The sequence below is a fragment of the Thalassophryne amazonica genome, chromosome 7 (genome assembly GCF_902500255.1).
Source record: "Thalassophryne amazonica chromosome 7, fThaAma1.1, whole genome shotgun sequence".
NCBI classification, from domain to species: domain Eukaryota; kingdom Metazoa; phylum Chordata; class Actinopteri; order Batrachoidiformes; family Batrachoididae; genus Thalassophryne; species Thalassophryne amazonica.
This window is the reverse complement of record NC_047109.1, coordinates 51,987,625-52,004,524: the sequence shown is the minus strand read 5'-3', so window position 1 is coordinate 52,004,524 and position 16,900 is coordinate 51,987,625. Positions and strand designations below refer to the sequence as shown.

The following is a 16,900-nucleotide window of genomic DNA, read 5'->3' as shown; positions in this document are numbered from 1 at the left end:
GGAAGGTTCTCCTCTCTCTACAGAGGAATGTTGCAGCTGACAGAGTGACCATTGGGGTCTTGGTCACCTCCCTGACTAAGGCCCTTCTCCTTCATCACTCAGTTTAGATAGGCAGCCAGCTCCAGGAACACTTTTTTCACACTGTCATTATGTGGTCTTATACGTAACATTTTGAGGGGAAAAAATTAATTTAATTGATTTTTGAATAAGGCTGTAACATAACAAAATGTGGAAAAAGCAAAACACTGACGTGAAAATTTGGTGATGACTGCATAAAGTGGCCACACATCATTATGCAAATGACACCCAAAAATACCTCCCCCTCACAATTTTAAAAATTTGCCAAAAATCACCCATTTGTCTGACAGACCTGCAGCGTTTTCAGCATATCCATAGTGAATAAAGACCAAACTTTCATAGACTGATACCTATGATCTATTTTGAAGTCTGTCACTCTATTTTTCAAAATATGAAAAATATTAAAATGAATATCTTTCCATATATTACATGAAATACCACATGACTACTAAACATTATTTTCCCTGTAGAAATGAAGTGCGTAATTTCTTTTTACATTTGGTCCAACTTTAAAATTTTTTTCCAAAATAATACTTATAATATGAAAGGGGGCATGGCCTACACCGTACAATTTATCAAGCTGAAATTTTATAAATGGTAAAGATCTGTTCATGTTACTCATATTCCAAGAATTACATTTGTTCACACTATAATAAAGAAAAATGCATTTTGGCCTGAAATGCACCTTGCAAAAAAAAAGTCAACATTCCAAAAGTCAATCAAAATTCATACATTCCCACAATCTTTTGAGGGTACCAAATGTTCTACAATGGACTCGGTCCATTTCTACATTTATTTTTTATGCAAAGTTGTAACATATTTAAAGTCTACTTTTTCAGCCTCTGCTCTGGTCATTCGTGTCATCTGCACCACAACCTGCACATACATGCAATTGGCACTTGTGCTTGTTATTAAGATGATTAAGTCCAATAAACATGAAACATGGTCCAATGACAGAAAACTTAACAAAAAGATGCCTGCCATATTTCACAGTAGACGGTCAAAAGCTGGTGCCACAAGTAGAGAAGTAACAATCTGAAATCAGATGCACAGATAATCATGAAATTCACCCACATGGCTCTGTGGGTCAGGCCCACCTCTTGAAAAAAAGAGGGGTTGTCTTATATTTGGACCAATACAATATCTTTTACCATTTATGCTGTCTGCAGCAGCAATAAACAGCAAAGTCAAAAACCGGAACTACAGTAAAATTTGCCTAAACTGTCATTGTATAAACCGGATAGTGTGTATATATATATATATATATATATATATATATATATATATGTATGAGGTCTATTAGACAATAAACCAACCCTTTTATTTTTATTTTTTTAACTATATGGATTTGAATGACGTGCGATTCCACCAATCATGCTTGAACGCTCGTGCGCATGCGTGCGTTTTTTCACGCGTGTCGGTGACGTCATTTCCCTGTAGGCAGGCCTTGAGTGAGATGTGGTCCCGCCCTCTCGGCTGAATTCCTTTGTTTCACACGCTGCTCCAGACGGCGCACGTTGCTTTATCAAAATTTTTTCTGGACCCGTGAGGAATATCCGAGTGGATACTATTCGAGAAATTAAGCTGGTTTTCGGTGAAAAGTTTAACGGCTGATGAGAGATTATGGGGTGTTTCTGTCGGTGTAAGGACTTCCCACAGAGCGGGACATCCTGCAGCGCTTCCAGGCGCCGTCGTCGGCCTGTTTCGACCTGAAAACATCCTAATTTAAGGCTTAATTCACCCAGGACGTCGTGAGAGAACAGAGAAGATTCAGAAGAGGCCGGCATGAGGACTTTATGCGGACATTCCACTGTTTAAGGACATTTTGTAATGACAGACGTGCGTGCAAATTCGCCGAGTCGTTTCCGTGACGACTCGGCAAATCTGTGTGCGCCGCGACAGGAAAAACACCTCCGTGTTGAAAACCATTTGTAAAATTCAGGCGGCTTTTGATGGCTTTCAACAAGTGAGTAACTGAGAAATTGTTTAACAGCTTGGGCATGTTCCAACTTGCCCGTTAAGGTTTCCAACACGGAGGTGTTTTTCCTGTCGCGACCCCCGCGGTCGGGTCTGGCCTGACATGCGACTCTGCCCGCACGTTCTTTCATTACAAAATGTCCGTTAACAATGGAATGTCTGAATAAACTCCTCATGCCGACTTCTTCTGAAAGTTCTCTGACGACTTCCTGGGTCAACAGAGCCTGAAATGTGGAAGTTTTCAACTTGAAACAGCGAGACGTTGCCGCCTCGAAGCGCAGATCGCCGTCAGGCACCGTGGCCATCCTTACGGCGACACTAACAGACCAAAATCTCTCAGCCGTTAAAATTTTTACCGAAAACCAGCTGAATTTATCGAATGGTGTCCACTCAGTTGTGCCTTACAGTTTTGAAAAAATTTTGATCAAACAAAGCAGCAGTCTCTGAGCCATTCCTAAACAATGAAAAAACGACGAGAGGGTGGGTGACTCCTCACTCAAAGACTGCCCACAGGCGAATGACGTAACCGACAGGCGTGAAAAAACTCTCGCATGCCCACGAGGGTTCAAGCATGTCTGATGTAATCACACGTGATTCAAATCCATATGGTTTTTGAAAAAAATAATAAGGTCGGATACTTTTCTAATAGACCTCGTACATACATATATACATACATACATACATACATACATATATATACTCAACAAAAATATAAACGCAACACTTTTGGTTTTGCTCCCATTTTGTATGAGATGAACTCAAGGATCTAAAACTTTTTCCACATACACAATATCACCATTTCCCTCAAATATTGTTCACAAACCAGTCTAAATCTGTGATAGTGAGCACTTCTCCTTTGCTGAGATAATCCATCCCACCTCACAGGTGTGCCATATCAAGATGCTGATTAGACACCATGATTAGTGCACAGGTGTGCCTTAGACTGCCCACAATAAAAGGCCACTCTGAAAGGTGCAGTTTTATCACACAGCACAATGCCACAGATGTCGCAAGATTTGAGGGAGCGTGCAATTGGCATGCTGACAGCAGGAATGTCAACCAGAGCTGTTGCTCGTGTATTGAATGTTCATTTCTCTACCATAAGCCATCTCCAAAGGCGTTTCAGAGAATTTGGCAGTACATCCAACCAGCCTCACAACCGCAGACCACGTGTAACCACACCAGCCCAGGACCTCCACATCCAGCATGTTCACCTCCAAGATCGTCTGAGACCAGCCACTCGGACAGCTGCTGAAACAATCGGTTTGCATAACCAAAGAATTTCTGCACAAACTGTCAGAAACCGTCTCAGGGAAGCTCATCTGCATGCTCAGCGTCCTCATCGGGGTCTCGACCTGACTCCAGTTCGTCGTCGCAACGTCGCGCAGCCATTGAAGAGGAGTGGACCAACATTCCACAGGCCACAATTGACAACCTGATCAACTCTATGCGAAGGAGATGTGTTGCACTGCATAAGGCAAATGGTGGTCACACCAGATACTGACTGGTATCCTCCCCCCAATAAAACAAAACTGCACCTTTCAGAGTGGCCTTTTATTGTGGGCAGTCTAAGGCTCACCTGTGCACTAATCATGGTGTCTAATCAGCATCTTGATATGGCACACCTGTGAGGTGGGATGGATTATCTCAGCAAAGGAGAAGTGCTCACTATCACAGATTTAGACTGGTTTGTGAACAATATTTGAGGGAAATGGTGATATTGTCTATGTGGAAAAAGTTTTAGATCTTTGAGTTCATCTCATACAAAATGGGAGCAAAACCAAAAGTGTTGCGTTTATATTTTTGTTGAGTATATTAACTGATTTTCGCTCACATCAGACAAAACATCCCACCACATCGCAATGCATTTCCATTAAAAACCCGCGCATGTACCAGATAGAGCAGTCTGGACATGCCCAGTAACAGAGGTATGAAATGAAGTTAAGCGTCGACACAACACAGTGCTCGGTGAAGAGACTGTCTCAGACGTGCTGCTGAGCTCCGAAATGACACATGCACAGCGGAGGCAGGGCGGACCAATTTTTAGGGGGGACCGTTTGGTCTGTGACACCAGAACCTAAACGAGGCAGGCCGTAATTCAAAGCCGGTGATTAGTAACAAAATAATGCTTGTTGCCTCCACTGCAATATGGTGTTAAGTTTCACACATATCCCCGGGGTGTGATGAAACCGCTTTAGATCAGAGCATGGCTCTCTGGAGCCTGATGTGCACCTACTACGGAGATAGCAAAAGGCTGTGATTTTTCACTTTTACATTTTCACTCCTTCCTCTCCCGTTATATTTTAAAAGTTTTTGCAGGGCGCATGCCGATTACATTTCGATCATGGATCAAATATGTTTCCCAGAAAACTCTGCAAATGTGACCAACTTCACAACCCAAAGTTAGAAAATGACCCGCAATTCATGGAGGAAATTGTACATATCGTATCGTTGGTTTGGAAGATGATGATTGTATAAATAAGTGGAGCTGGTTGAAGGACAAATTAATCCAGAAAAAGCCACTGTTCCTGCTGTAAATTGCATAAAGATGTGATGGAGAACATTAAAAGGGTCATGCGCACATCGACATCATTGCATGGCCATGCCTTTCAACTGTAAAATAAATAAATATCATGAACACTCACATGCAGGATTTTCTTCCTTTCAGCGGACAAAATCTCTGTTGGCCTTCTCCTCCACGGCTGCACGCTGAGCTGGAGTTTTACAGCCTCAGGACAGTGAAGCAGCTAACTTTTTAGTAGAGATGGGTATTGATAAAATTTTATCGATATCGATACCATTATCGATTCTGCTTATCGATCGGATTTCTTATCGATTCCCTTATCAATACCTCCTGTGAATTTTCTGTGTACTAAAAGTAGACTTTGGTCACTGGATCCATGATCTCTGGACATAAACAGAAATAAACAAACTCTGCAGTTTTTGTCAAAAGCATTTCAGACATTATTGGCATGAAAGTCTCTCCATACATCTGAGCTGAACTCAGACGGCTGCTGGAGTCTGCAGTTCTGCAGCCATATAGTCTTGGGCTGCTGCACGTCAGCGCAGGATGTCTCATTTTTGGAGGAAAAAAATGTTTTGATTGACTGCAGTTTATCGTTTGTATTACAACGTTTGAAAAGAGGTGTCATTTGATTTAAATGGCGATTTGCTTTGAAGTTATTAATTCCGAGCGGCGCAGCGTTTGGAGCAATGGAACGGTGGATGATTCTTGTTTCTTTCTCGCAATAAGACAGGAGTCACAGTTAGTCACTTTAATCTGCACAAAAGCGACTCACAATTGACATATTTTAATGGCTTTGAAAGGGGTTAAGAAGCGGAGTTGCCACTTCTGAAGAGGAGCGAAGCAACGATCCAACGAAGCAGTGGATCGGAGCACTGCTTCATTGGTTCAAGGTTCAAAGCAGAGCCGCGCTGCAGAAACAGTTGATTACAGAGCCGCTGCACGGTCTGCAATCAACGTAGAGAAATTATCTTGTTCCTGACAAACACCCTCAAAAACAACGGCCGCTCTGAAGGACCGATAAAGGAATTGTTAAGAAAAAAGGCTATTGATGTCGGTGGACCAAATCATTTCTTAACGATACCCGAAAAGAACCAGTTCTCGATACCCAACCCTACTTTTTAGCACACATTATCAGCAAAAAAAAAAAAAATCGGTCTGCCCTGCCTTCACTGCACATGCATCATTTCGGAGCTCGGCAGCGTCATTTCTGAGCGTCACCTCGTTTCTGCTTAAAACTGCACTCGTCATCATCTATCTCAGCAACAGATATCTAAAGCTTTTGTACAACAATCATGCCTCCTGACTGTAACTAATCCATGACATACATATAACGGATTGTGTCCAGCTTATCCATTATACGAGGTCTATTAGAAAGAATCAGACCTTATTATTTTTTTTCAAAAACCATATGGATTTGAATCACGTGTGATTACATCAGACATGCTTGAACCCTCGTGGGCATGCGAAAGTTTTTTCACGCTTGTTGGTTACGTCATTCGCCTGTGGGCAGTCTTTGAGTGAGGAGTGGCCCACCCTCTCGTCGTTTTTTTCATTGTTTAGGAATGGCTTAGAGACTGCTGCTTTGTTTGATCAAATTTTTTCAAAAACTGTAAGGCACAACTGAGTGGACACCATTCGATAAATTCAGCTGGTTTTCAGTAAAAATTTTAACGGCTAATGAGAGATTTTGGTCTGGTAGTGTCGCTTTAAGGACGGCCTACGGTGCCTGACGGCGATCTGCGCTCTGAGGCGGTGTCATCTCGCTGTTTCAAGTTGAAAACTTCCACATTTCAGGCTCTGTTCACCCAGTAAATCGTCAGAGAACAGAGAACTTTCAGAAGAAGTCGGCATGAGGAGTTTATGCGGACATTCCACTGTTAAAGGTCATTTTGTAATGAAAGAACGTGCGGGCAGAGTCGCATGTCGGGCCGGACCCGACCGCGGGGGGTCGTGACAGGAAAAACACCTCCGTTGGAAAATTTAAGGGGCAAGTTGGAACATGCCCAACTGTTAAACAATTTCTCAGTTACTCACTTGTTGAAAGCCATCAAAAGCCGCCTGAATTTTACAAATGGTTTTCAACACAGAGGTGTTTTTCCTGTCGCGGCGCACACAGATTCGCCGAGTCATCACGGAAACGACTCGGCGAATTTGCGCGCATGTTCTTTCTTTACAAAATGACCTTTAACAGTGGAATGTCCGCATAAACTCCTCATGTCGGCCTCTTCTGAATCTTCTCTGTTCTCTCACGACGTCCTGGGTGAATTAAGCCTTAAATTAGGATGATTTCAGCTCGAAACAGCCAGACGACGTCGCCTGGGAGCGCTGCAGGATGTCCCGCTCCGTGGGAATTCCTTAAAGCGACAGAAACACCCCATAATCTCTCATCAGCCGTTAAACTTTTCACCGAAAACCAGCTGAATTTCTCGAATAGTGTCCACTCGGATATCCCTCACAGGTCCCGAAAAAAGTTTGATAAAGCAACGCGTGTCATCTACAGCAGCGTCTCAAACAAAGGAATTCAGCCGAGAGGGCTGGACCAGTGCTCACTCAAAGCCTGCCCACAGGGAAATGACGTCACCGACATGCGTGAAAAAACTCACACATGCGCACGAGGGTTCAAGCATGATTGGTGGAATCGCATGTCATTCAAATCCATATAGTTTTTTTTTTTTTTTTATAAAACTGCCGGTTAGTTTTATAAGATACCTCGTATAATACAAAATGTAGGTCAAAAGGGCGTCGGCCCCAGGGGGTTAAAATCAAATATCCGCTAAATCCGCAATACGGATCAGATGCATTTCAAACTTCGTCTATTCATTGAGAGTGCCCGTTTGCACCTCATTCTCACAAATGAGAGTGATTGAGGCACTTTTGAGATACAATGCAAAATGGACACCAAATGGGCTTTTCAATATTAAATTCAAATGTTCACAAAATCCAGATAACATCCAGATCAAACTTTGTAAGGCATTAGTGAGTGCCAGTATGCACCTCACTTTCAAATATGAGAGTGATTGGGGCATGTTTGTTTAAGATATAATGTAAAATACACATTAAATGGGGTTTTCAATGTTAAATTTAAATGGCCACAAAATCTGTAATCTGGATCAGATCCAGTCAAACTTTGTCAGTCTATAAAGGATACATCCTACATAACGCTCTCAAATACGAAATTTGACCTTTTCTGACAGTTATAAATTTTTCTTGACTCTGACCTTGAAAACTTAATCAGTTCTTGCCTATCAGTATATGAAACTTCAGTAAAAAAAATTTCATAACGATATATGAAAAACTGTTGGCTCCAGGCTGTTCACAAACAAACAAACAACAAACAGGATAAAAAACACAACCTTTGCCAACCTCGTTGGCAGAGCTAAAAAGATAACTGGATTTTTAAACACACATCTGAATTTATAGATTAATTCACATGTATTGGGCATTTGAAGTGATTTACCTACCTGCCAGTTTCAAGGTGAGCCGCAGCTCATTTATGAGGGTCAGGTCCCTTTCAATTGTCTCCAACACAGGGTCTATTAGGACTGCCTCCTTGGTCTCTGTGTCTGCCAGCAGGTAGGTGTAGGTGCTGCTCTCAGTCTCAAAAAGCTGAGCAGAAAAAAAAAAAAAAAAAAAAAAAAAAACAAGAACAGCAGTGAGTCCAAAGGAAAAGATGGCAAAGTACCAGTAATGTCCTGGTCAAAGTGTGTGAGACTCCCTTGTTTCTAATGGATAAAATGTCCACTACTGTGCAAAGGTTTCAGACACCTTTCAAGTTTGACTTTAAAGTTTGGTGTGTTTGCTGTTTTTGTTTCTTCAATAGTGATTTTCTGCATGGATTAACAAGCACATATCCAGAAAAAAAAATATATAGATATGACCCACCACTAAGTGCAACAGAATTTATTCTTTCCGTAGTGAATATAGAATAACCTGAACATAAATATATCAAAATTCCTCTAAAGTCCAAAGAGTGAAAGAACCCTAATTTACATACATCTAATATGACCACCATGTGGCCTTCTGGTCCAATTATTATCTCTAAATCACAAAATGACTGTCTGAAGAGTGGTTTGGCTTTCCCTCATCTTTTTTTTTGCACAGTCACTCAGTTTTTGAGAAGTGCTTACTCCAGACAGATTCACCATGCAGTACCATACTGTTTGAAGTTCTTAATGATTGATGGAAAGAAAGTCCAAAGCGTATTCAGTGACTTGGAAAGGTTCATGTATCCACCCCCTGATTTGTCTCAAGAAAAGTGGCTGTAAAAGTGATGATTTATTTCAAAATCATTAAAGCAATCCGTCGCCCCAACTTGCAAATGGATGTGTTTGATACCAAGTCTCTTTGGGGATCCTTGGGTACTGCTGATGACTGTAGGGCTGCAGCTATCGATTATTTTAGTAATCGAGTATTCTATCGATTATTCTGGCGATTAATTGAGTAATCGGATAAAAAGTACTTTTGTGTTTTTAAACAACATCAATAGTCCAGGGCTCTTCCTAAGCAATGGCACAATGTCACTGCGCCAAAGTGTTGGCATTTTGCTGAAATGGCGATGGGATGTGGCTTTCTGTTTTGTTTTCTCCAACTTGTAAAATGTAACAATTTTTAAGTTTTGTTTTGTTTTTTTATAAAGGTTGATGGACTGGGTCCCTGCGTGATTTTTTTTTTATCCCTCTTTCTCTGTAATTCAGCAGATGCATTTCAGCTGGAGGTTGAACATGCAGCCTCGCAGTCAGTTTTTTTTTAATTATTATTATTTTATTTAAGTTACCGTGTTTGTGAAGTGTTGTGTGTTGCCCAAAAAGCACAAATTAAAAAGTCAAACACTCAGTGTGAGTCTGAGGGAAACACAGAAGAAAGAGTGGCCAGGGACAGAGCTGTGACTCGCCCGGTCTGACAGCCCCTCACACTGGGCAGAGAGACAGCAGCCGGCCACCGGGTCAATAGTCCCTCCCCACGTAGAGCAGACCGTGTGTTTTTTAAAAATAGACAAACACACTGCTTCGCTTTAAATGCACAGTAAGTCTATTTCAGATGATCAGCGTGGACCATCTTTCTCTTAAAAAGCTTTATTTTACTCTGTGTCACGTTGGAAAGCGGTAGCTATCGTTGCTAATTTGATTAGCTGTTATGCTCCAGTCTTCTTCTGTTTTTTTTTTCCCGGTGGATGTTGCAGCGCCACACACAGGCCTGGCATATGTACTACAACGTTAAGCGAAGCTTTGAGGCACAGAATTTGCCTCGAACATTTTTTGTAATCGAATTATTCGAGTTACTTGACTAATCGTTTCAGCCCTTGACGACTGTATCACCTCAGTGGTTACTTATGCCCCCTATACACCTGATTGAGACCAATACAAGACCTACAAGATCATGAAATGTTGTCAGCTCTCAAGTCTTGGCTGGTCTCAATTTTGATCTGTTATTTGGGTTTACACCAAGCTTGCATTGCGACTGAATTGTGCGAGTGAAAAACATGTTACTATTTGCGATCATTTATGCAAACCCACGCAGAGACAATTGAGAGCCTAGTAAGACCCCTAGGCTCAAGTTGAGAGTGAGTTGAGACCTGTATCTGTTCACTGGTCACACAACTTCTGCTAGTGTTTTAAACAGTTCAATACACTTACACACCTGTTGGAGACCGATGGGGAGTGATGGTGACCAGGAGGGATCGTTTTACAGACCATGGAAACCCCTTTGAGACCAGCCTGCAACCCCAGCGCGAGTCGGTGAGAGGGAGCAGATGCCATTTTTTGATTGCAGATTGGGTGTGGACTCGGTGTAAACGGGGTGTTAGGGAAACTCAGATGAGGAGAATCACTTACATTATGAGGGATCGTCAGCTATGACATTTTGGACATGTGACATGTTTTTATGGACACAAGTCCTGAGTCATTCACTGCAGTGCACAAATCACACACAAAAATGACAACCATGCAAAGTGATAACACCATTTGCATGCGTGCATGCAGAAATGTGCATGCGTCATTGCTAGTGGTGCAGCAGGAGGAAAAAAAAAATTGAGAAAGATATTAACTACAGTATATTCTCTGAAATGTGTACATTTTAAAATTTTACATTTTTCCTAGCGCACACATTTGCACACTCATTATTACACTGCGCACTAGTGTGACCCATTTCAGCCACATTCACTTGATATCACTGAAAAAATGGGTGTCAGTGATACAACACGACATCCTGTTTGTCCACTCCATCATTTGAAAGTGGAAAGGTGTGCTTGAGAATGATTAATTGCAACACTGCACGACAAACAAAAAACTAATTTTAAACTATGTGGGATGGACTGTAAAAGTATTTGTCAAGTAAAACTCAAATTATATTATTTTTCAGGATATATTTTGTTATTTTACTTACAGCTAAAGTTTTGACAGCTGTTATTGATTTGTAATTATTATTATTAGCCTATTATTTTCAGTTCAGGTCCGAGTTCATGTAGTCTTGGGATAGTTTTTTTTTTTTTTTTTTTCTTTCACCCAGACTGAAGCAATAGTTTTCGTTTCTGTGACTGGTCTGTGTCTTCATGGCTTCTCAGTTTTCTTGTCTTGTGATAGATGCATAACTTTTATTTAGCAGCAGCCTATCGCTATCTGGAAAAAACACAAAGTGACAAAAATGACGAGACAGTGTCACAACAGATTGACTACCCTGGGGCCTAAAGTCCAAATTCCTTGTTTGCAGTCTACAAATAAGAGATAACAGAATAATATTATGGTAATTTCTGGTGAGTTATTGATATTTATTTTTGGGGTTTTTTTATACCCCAAGTTTTCATGACCAGTGGGTACATGTACCCACTGTTATCACAAGGACCAGTGAATTGACTCAGTCATGATTTAACTTCTTTTTTTTTTTCTTTTTAACAAAGTGGTTACAGTTACAGCAGCCGTAACTCTAAATCTTAGGGCTATGATTACACCAGCCACAATGATTAATGTTCTGTGACTCAGTGTATGTTGCTAGATCCTCTTTAGTATAACAATAGGCTACTTCCCATGATGTCATGAATTGGGTCACTTGGGTTTGTTGACTAGCGTGGTTGGCTTCGTTGTAGGTTAGCTTAGAGAAAAATGCCTTGCTTTTGCGGTACTTTCTACATTTAGAATGTATTCAGAGACCGCAGAATCACTTCCTGAACTCGAAGATGCTATACCATCTCTCTTTCATGGTTCAATTTACCCATGTTCTTGCCAACCACATCAATGCGCATGCGTGTGACATCAATGTTTGCAAACAAGAAGTATCACAGCAATAGCAAGCATTTCAACCTGTCATGCAAGAGACAGGGTTAGAATCTCTATGGAGCCCGCCTAGGGACATGGTGGTTAAATTTTTTTTGGACCAGATTATTGCGTTCCCTCGCAATAGTTTTTACGTTTCCTTGCAATAGTTTTTGAGTCCATATTTCCAGCCTGGTGACACAAAGGTTCGTTGCGTCATTTGGATGTTTTGCACATCATGGATAACCAGAACTTGATTAAGTTTTACTTTAACCTGGGGCTCAGATACAATAATATACTGGAGGCTTTGTCTGTGAGACACAATGTGAATATATGCATGAAGACTCTGAAGTGTATTTTAAAGAAAAACGGTCTGTTTCGGAGGAGATATGATTTGAGCCACAGCACCCTTTTTATATTTACAAAATCCTGCGGCACACCACTGTCATGTGTCACGTACCACTAACTCGACTGTCTCTACACGGTGCGTTAGCAACACGTGCGGTACAGATATGACGTAACATAGTATACTATAGTCATGGAGCTGTATATAAGAACTAGAGAGCGCAGTCCCAATGCTGCACACTAAACGAAAACGTCCCTTCATGGACAGCGACATGACGTCTCCTAACCGGGCAAAATATTGACGAAGTACCCGGATGTTAATGCATTTTCAATGGAGATTCGCGACTGACCACACTCAGAAAAATGCTCGCAAAATACGTGTTAAAATGCCATTTTGTCCTGGATATCGAGCCAGTAAAATTAAATTACATTAAATTATGTCAGGAAAGTATTAAACTTACTCTGACACACACACATTTTCAAATATTAGTGTTGAAATTTACACGGATCTGCGCTGATAAGCTGTGCTGCTCGGCTGAGCTGCTGCTGTGTTCAACTCAGCGTGGCTCCTAAAACCATTACAATACATTTATATATATTATATTTTTACACAATTATCCTTTATTGACCGAGTTTCATTCATGAAGTCAGTGGTGTGTGTGTGCACATCTCTGTGTGTGTGGCAGCACAGTGTGGGTCATTAATCTCATTATTTTAAGGTGCAAAAAAAAAAAAAAAACTCCTCAGTCTTGTCCAACAATTTTTAGTCACTAACGACAAGAATTTTAACTAGACACTGGTCTAGCAGTGAAAAATATCAACTAGACATAAGTGAAAATAATGATCCGTGTCATCGGGCGACACAGGTACGGCAGGAGACATACAGCTGTTTATCATCCAAATATCACGGACAAAGTGACAACAATAACCAAAACCACTTACTTATGGAAGGAAATATTGTCTCCCTTGTTCCTCCGTTTGTGACTTTGCCAACATGCGCAGCTTTCCGGCATATTCCACCTGTTTCTTGACGAGACTAAGTGAACTTCTATGCACACAAATCACTAACTTGCCCGGAATTAAAATGGCGATGACGCCTCCTTGTCGGCACACGGCTCAGCGCTACTGCGTGCTTTGCTGCCATCTACTGGAATAAAAGAGCATTACACCATCTGCCACACTATTACAGCACATACACCCGATAATGGTGATATTTGATAATTGCCCACGGCACCCCTGACGATCGATCACGGCACCCTAGGGTGCCGCGGCACCCCGGTTGAGAATCACTGGTATAAATAAACTATATTTCATATAGAGTCTTACAGCTGTGCAAGTTGTAGCAGCTTACTCCCTCATCTCACGGGATCCCATTCTCTCGTGAATCCTGTTGCTGTCTGCTGTGTGTGTGTGTGCGCGCGCGCGCATATGCGTTCAGTCTCCCCCCACCTGATTCCGCTCACTGTGTGCTCTGATAGGCATGAGCTTTAATATGATATTAGGGTACTGCAAGAACTATTGCGAGGGAACGCAATAATCTAGCAAAAAAAAACAAAAAACATGTCCAGAGGCGGGCTCCGTACATCTGACGGAAGACTGTTTTTTTTTTTTTTTTAACTCCATATCAAACATTTCTTGTTTCAGTTATTCTTTGTTTTCATGTATATGTAAGATTTGGGCTATAAAGGTTAAGGTTAGTGGTATGTAGGGATGGGTACTGATAAGATTTTAATCGATATCGATGCCATTATCGATTCTGCTTATCGATCCGATTCCCTATCGATTCCCTTATCAATACCTCTTATGAATTTTGTACTAAAAGTAGGCTTTACAGGTTTTCTATGTATTTCATTGATTCTTAAAGTAAATAAATATGAAATTGGTTACTGTATCCTTGATCTCTGGACATAAATAACAATAAACAAAACGGTGTTTCGCTTTGAAGTTATTAATTTTGACTGGATTCTATCATTCTAACTTGACTCGTCAGAGAGCCGCGCAGCGTTTGGAGCTGTGTGAACACAACGGAGGACGTTCAGTTCTTGCAACAAGACAGGAGTCCCAGTTAGTAACTTTAATCTGCACAAACGTGACTCACGATTGACATATTCAGGGATGAAAGTGGTGAAAAACAAAAAAATGCTGAAACCCAAAATTACCCCCAACACCACCTGCACAAAAATGTTTGAATTCTAGAAGCTCTGAAATGTAATCTGGGACTGTTCCAGATGATAAACTGCAGTGAGTACAGCATCCATTTAGTGAGAAAAAAAAAAAAAATACAACTTTCCTTATTCAAATTCATTCCAGTAGTATTCTGCTCTTATAGGATGCAGCAGTTTTCTAGTTTGGCAGATAGTTCTGGAGGAAATCACTGAAGAAATTAACATACTGAAAATATGGTTTGACCGAAACAAACTGTCATTAAACTTAAATAAGACAGGGATGAAATGGAGGCGTGAGTCACTCGGTGTTCACAGGAAACACTTATTTCTGTATGCATGTATTTATTTATTTATGTTCATTAGTTGCTATTATATATTTTCTGTTGTGTTTCTATTCGGGTTCTTTTTGTCTCTTTCTCTAAAATTGTATATAATAATCATTAGATTATTAATATATAAACAAAAATAAATTTAAGAAATATTACAATTTGAAAACAAATGCACCCAAACGTGATGACAGCTGGAGCTGCGTAATGCTAACTTTTAACATTGAAAATGCCATAGACATGCTAACGCGTTAGCATCGCTCCCATTTTTAAGTTATAAAATACATCTATCAACTGTTTCAGAAGACCATAACAGGTCGGTTTAACATAGAAAAGGTAAATAATATTCACAGATGTATGCTCTTTTGGGTTTTAGCGGGGGAAAATTAAGCGAAAGAAAGAAAGTATAAACGAAGCAACAGATCGAAGCATTGCTTCAATCTGCGAACCACTGCTTCGATTGGTTCAAGGTTCAGAGCAAAGCCGCGCTGCAGAAAAGTTGATCACGGACCCGCTGCAGGGTCTGTAATCAATGTAGAGAAATGATCATTTACCTGACACCCCCAAAACAACAGCCACTCTGAAGGACCGATAACAGAATCGTTAAGCACAAAGCTTATTGATGTCGGTGGATCGAATCATTTCTTAACGATACCCGAAAGGAACTGGTTCTCGATCCCCATCCCTAGTGGTATGGTTAGGATGTCACTGTGATAATCTACCAATTACACATAGTTATGGTTACTGTAAAAATAGCCACTGCCTTTTTTAAAATTTGTAGTCACCTGGTGTGAGCAGCAGGTGTAGGACCAAAAGGAAGCGGTGCGTGGAGATCTGACTGGCAGAGGTGTCAAATCCAGCTTCAGAAATTAAAAGTCCAGCCAGATATTTGTTCCATCTTCCCAATAAACCAGCTGATTGTAATTAGTTCAGCTCTTCAGGCAGGTGGATGAGCTAATTATTGAGATCACCTGTTTTAGGTGCACAGGTAGAAGCAACACATGGGAGGGTTTTTACTTTCTGAAGCCGGATTTGACACCCGCTGACATCTGAGTTAATCATCATGAATCAGTGCCCAACATTAGTTGGCGGAAGAATGCGCCGAGTGCTTTTCTAGTTCGCTGTGACCTCCGCGAAACGAAAACAGACAAATGTCCCTTTAAAATATCTTTCTCTTTTCGATTAAATGATTATCACGTGAGTGCTATTGCTAACCGCGTCAAGCGTTAGCTTAGCTTCCTCCTGGAAAAACACTTCATTACTGCCACTCGTTAAAAGTTGTGAGTTTATCGGTCAGCATGAGCCTACCTGTCTGAAGAAAAGTCCTTGTCCCGGCGATGTTCCGGAGCAGTAGGTTCTGGGGAGCGAGTCAAAGTTAGCCATAACAGGACAGACGCTCCTTCCACAAGCTGCAGTAGGGTTTGTTCGCAGCAGGCGAAGTGTGACAGCCAGGACACGAGGAATTGGTTTCAGTCTGCCGATTACTGAACACATGACTGACTGTCTGTCTGTCCGCCCGATTTTATCAACACTGTCACAGCCGTGGAGCTACAGATGCGACACAAGACCGCGAGTCCACTGAGGCCGGAAGCGACTCAGAAACAACCTAGCTGAAACAGCCCGCACTTATAACCCGGGTTTATTACTAAGTAAATAACGTGAAGTCATTCAGCCGCCATAAACAGAAACACGCACACCACGTACACAAAAATGCCCGGAACAGCAGCTACGTGACAGCCGTCACAAACAGTGCCGAACCCGAACAACAAGAGCCAATCACAGTGCAGACCTCCGCAGCGTCATAAAACGAGGGCGCTCATGCACGTAATCTTACCTTATGACGAAAATATACGATATTTAGTAAGGAAATGGCTAATAACTCTCATTCCACTATTCGCCCGGCAAGACCCTGGTGGCGAAGTGGGGAACTATGAAGTTGCTGACACAGCAAATGGTAAAACCTCAGGTAGACATATAAAACTGACAGGTTTTTGTTGTAAAATCTTTGAGTCTTAGCAGTTCTAATATTGACAGGAAGATAACTGCATAATACAGCAGTATATGGTAAAGCTTCTCGTGTCAGAGTATCAAAAGACAGTGTAGGACTATTCTTAGCCCTTTCTTACAGGATGTATGATATTTAAATCATTTTTATACCAGCGTAATCCTTAGGGATATAGTAAGTCCTCTTTTAAATATCATTTTTTGATGCAGACTGTAGACGAGATCTAGAAGTGT

At 41.2% G+C, this 16,900-nt stretch overlaps 1 protein-coding gene across 1 annotated transcript in view; it reads right to left on the bottom strand.

Annotated features, from left to right (window-relative positions):
- The window catches only part of ethe1 (ETHE1 persulfide dioxygenase), a 45,259-nt gene extending 28,886 nt beyond the window's left edge, over positions 1-16,373 (bottom strand). Inside the window, exons 1-2 of the mRNA XM_034174145.1 lie at positions 15,971-16,373; positions 8,044-8,188 (exon numbers count right to left, since the gene is read on the bottom strand). Coding sequence (XP_034030036.1) covers positions 8,044-8,188; positions 15,971-16,156 — 331 coding nt within the window. The 5' untranslated portion in view covers positions 16,157-16,373. The remainder of the gene's footprint in view (positions 1-8,043; positions 8,189-15,970) is intronic.
- Between the last annotated feature and the right edge of the window lie 527 nt (positions 16,374-16,900).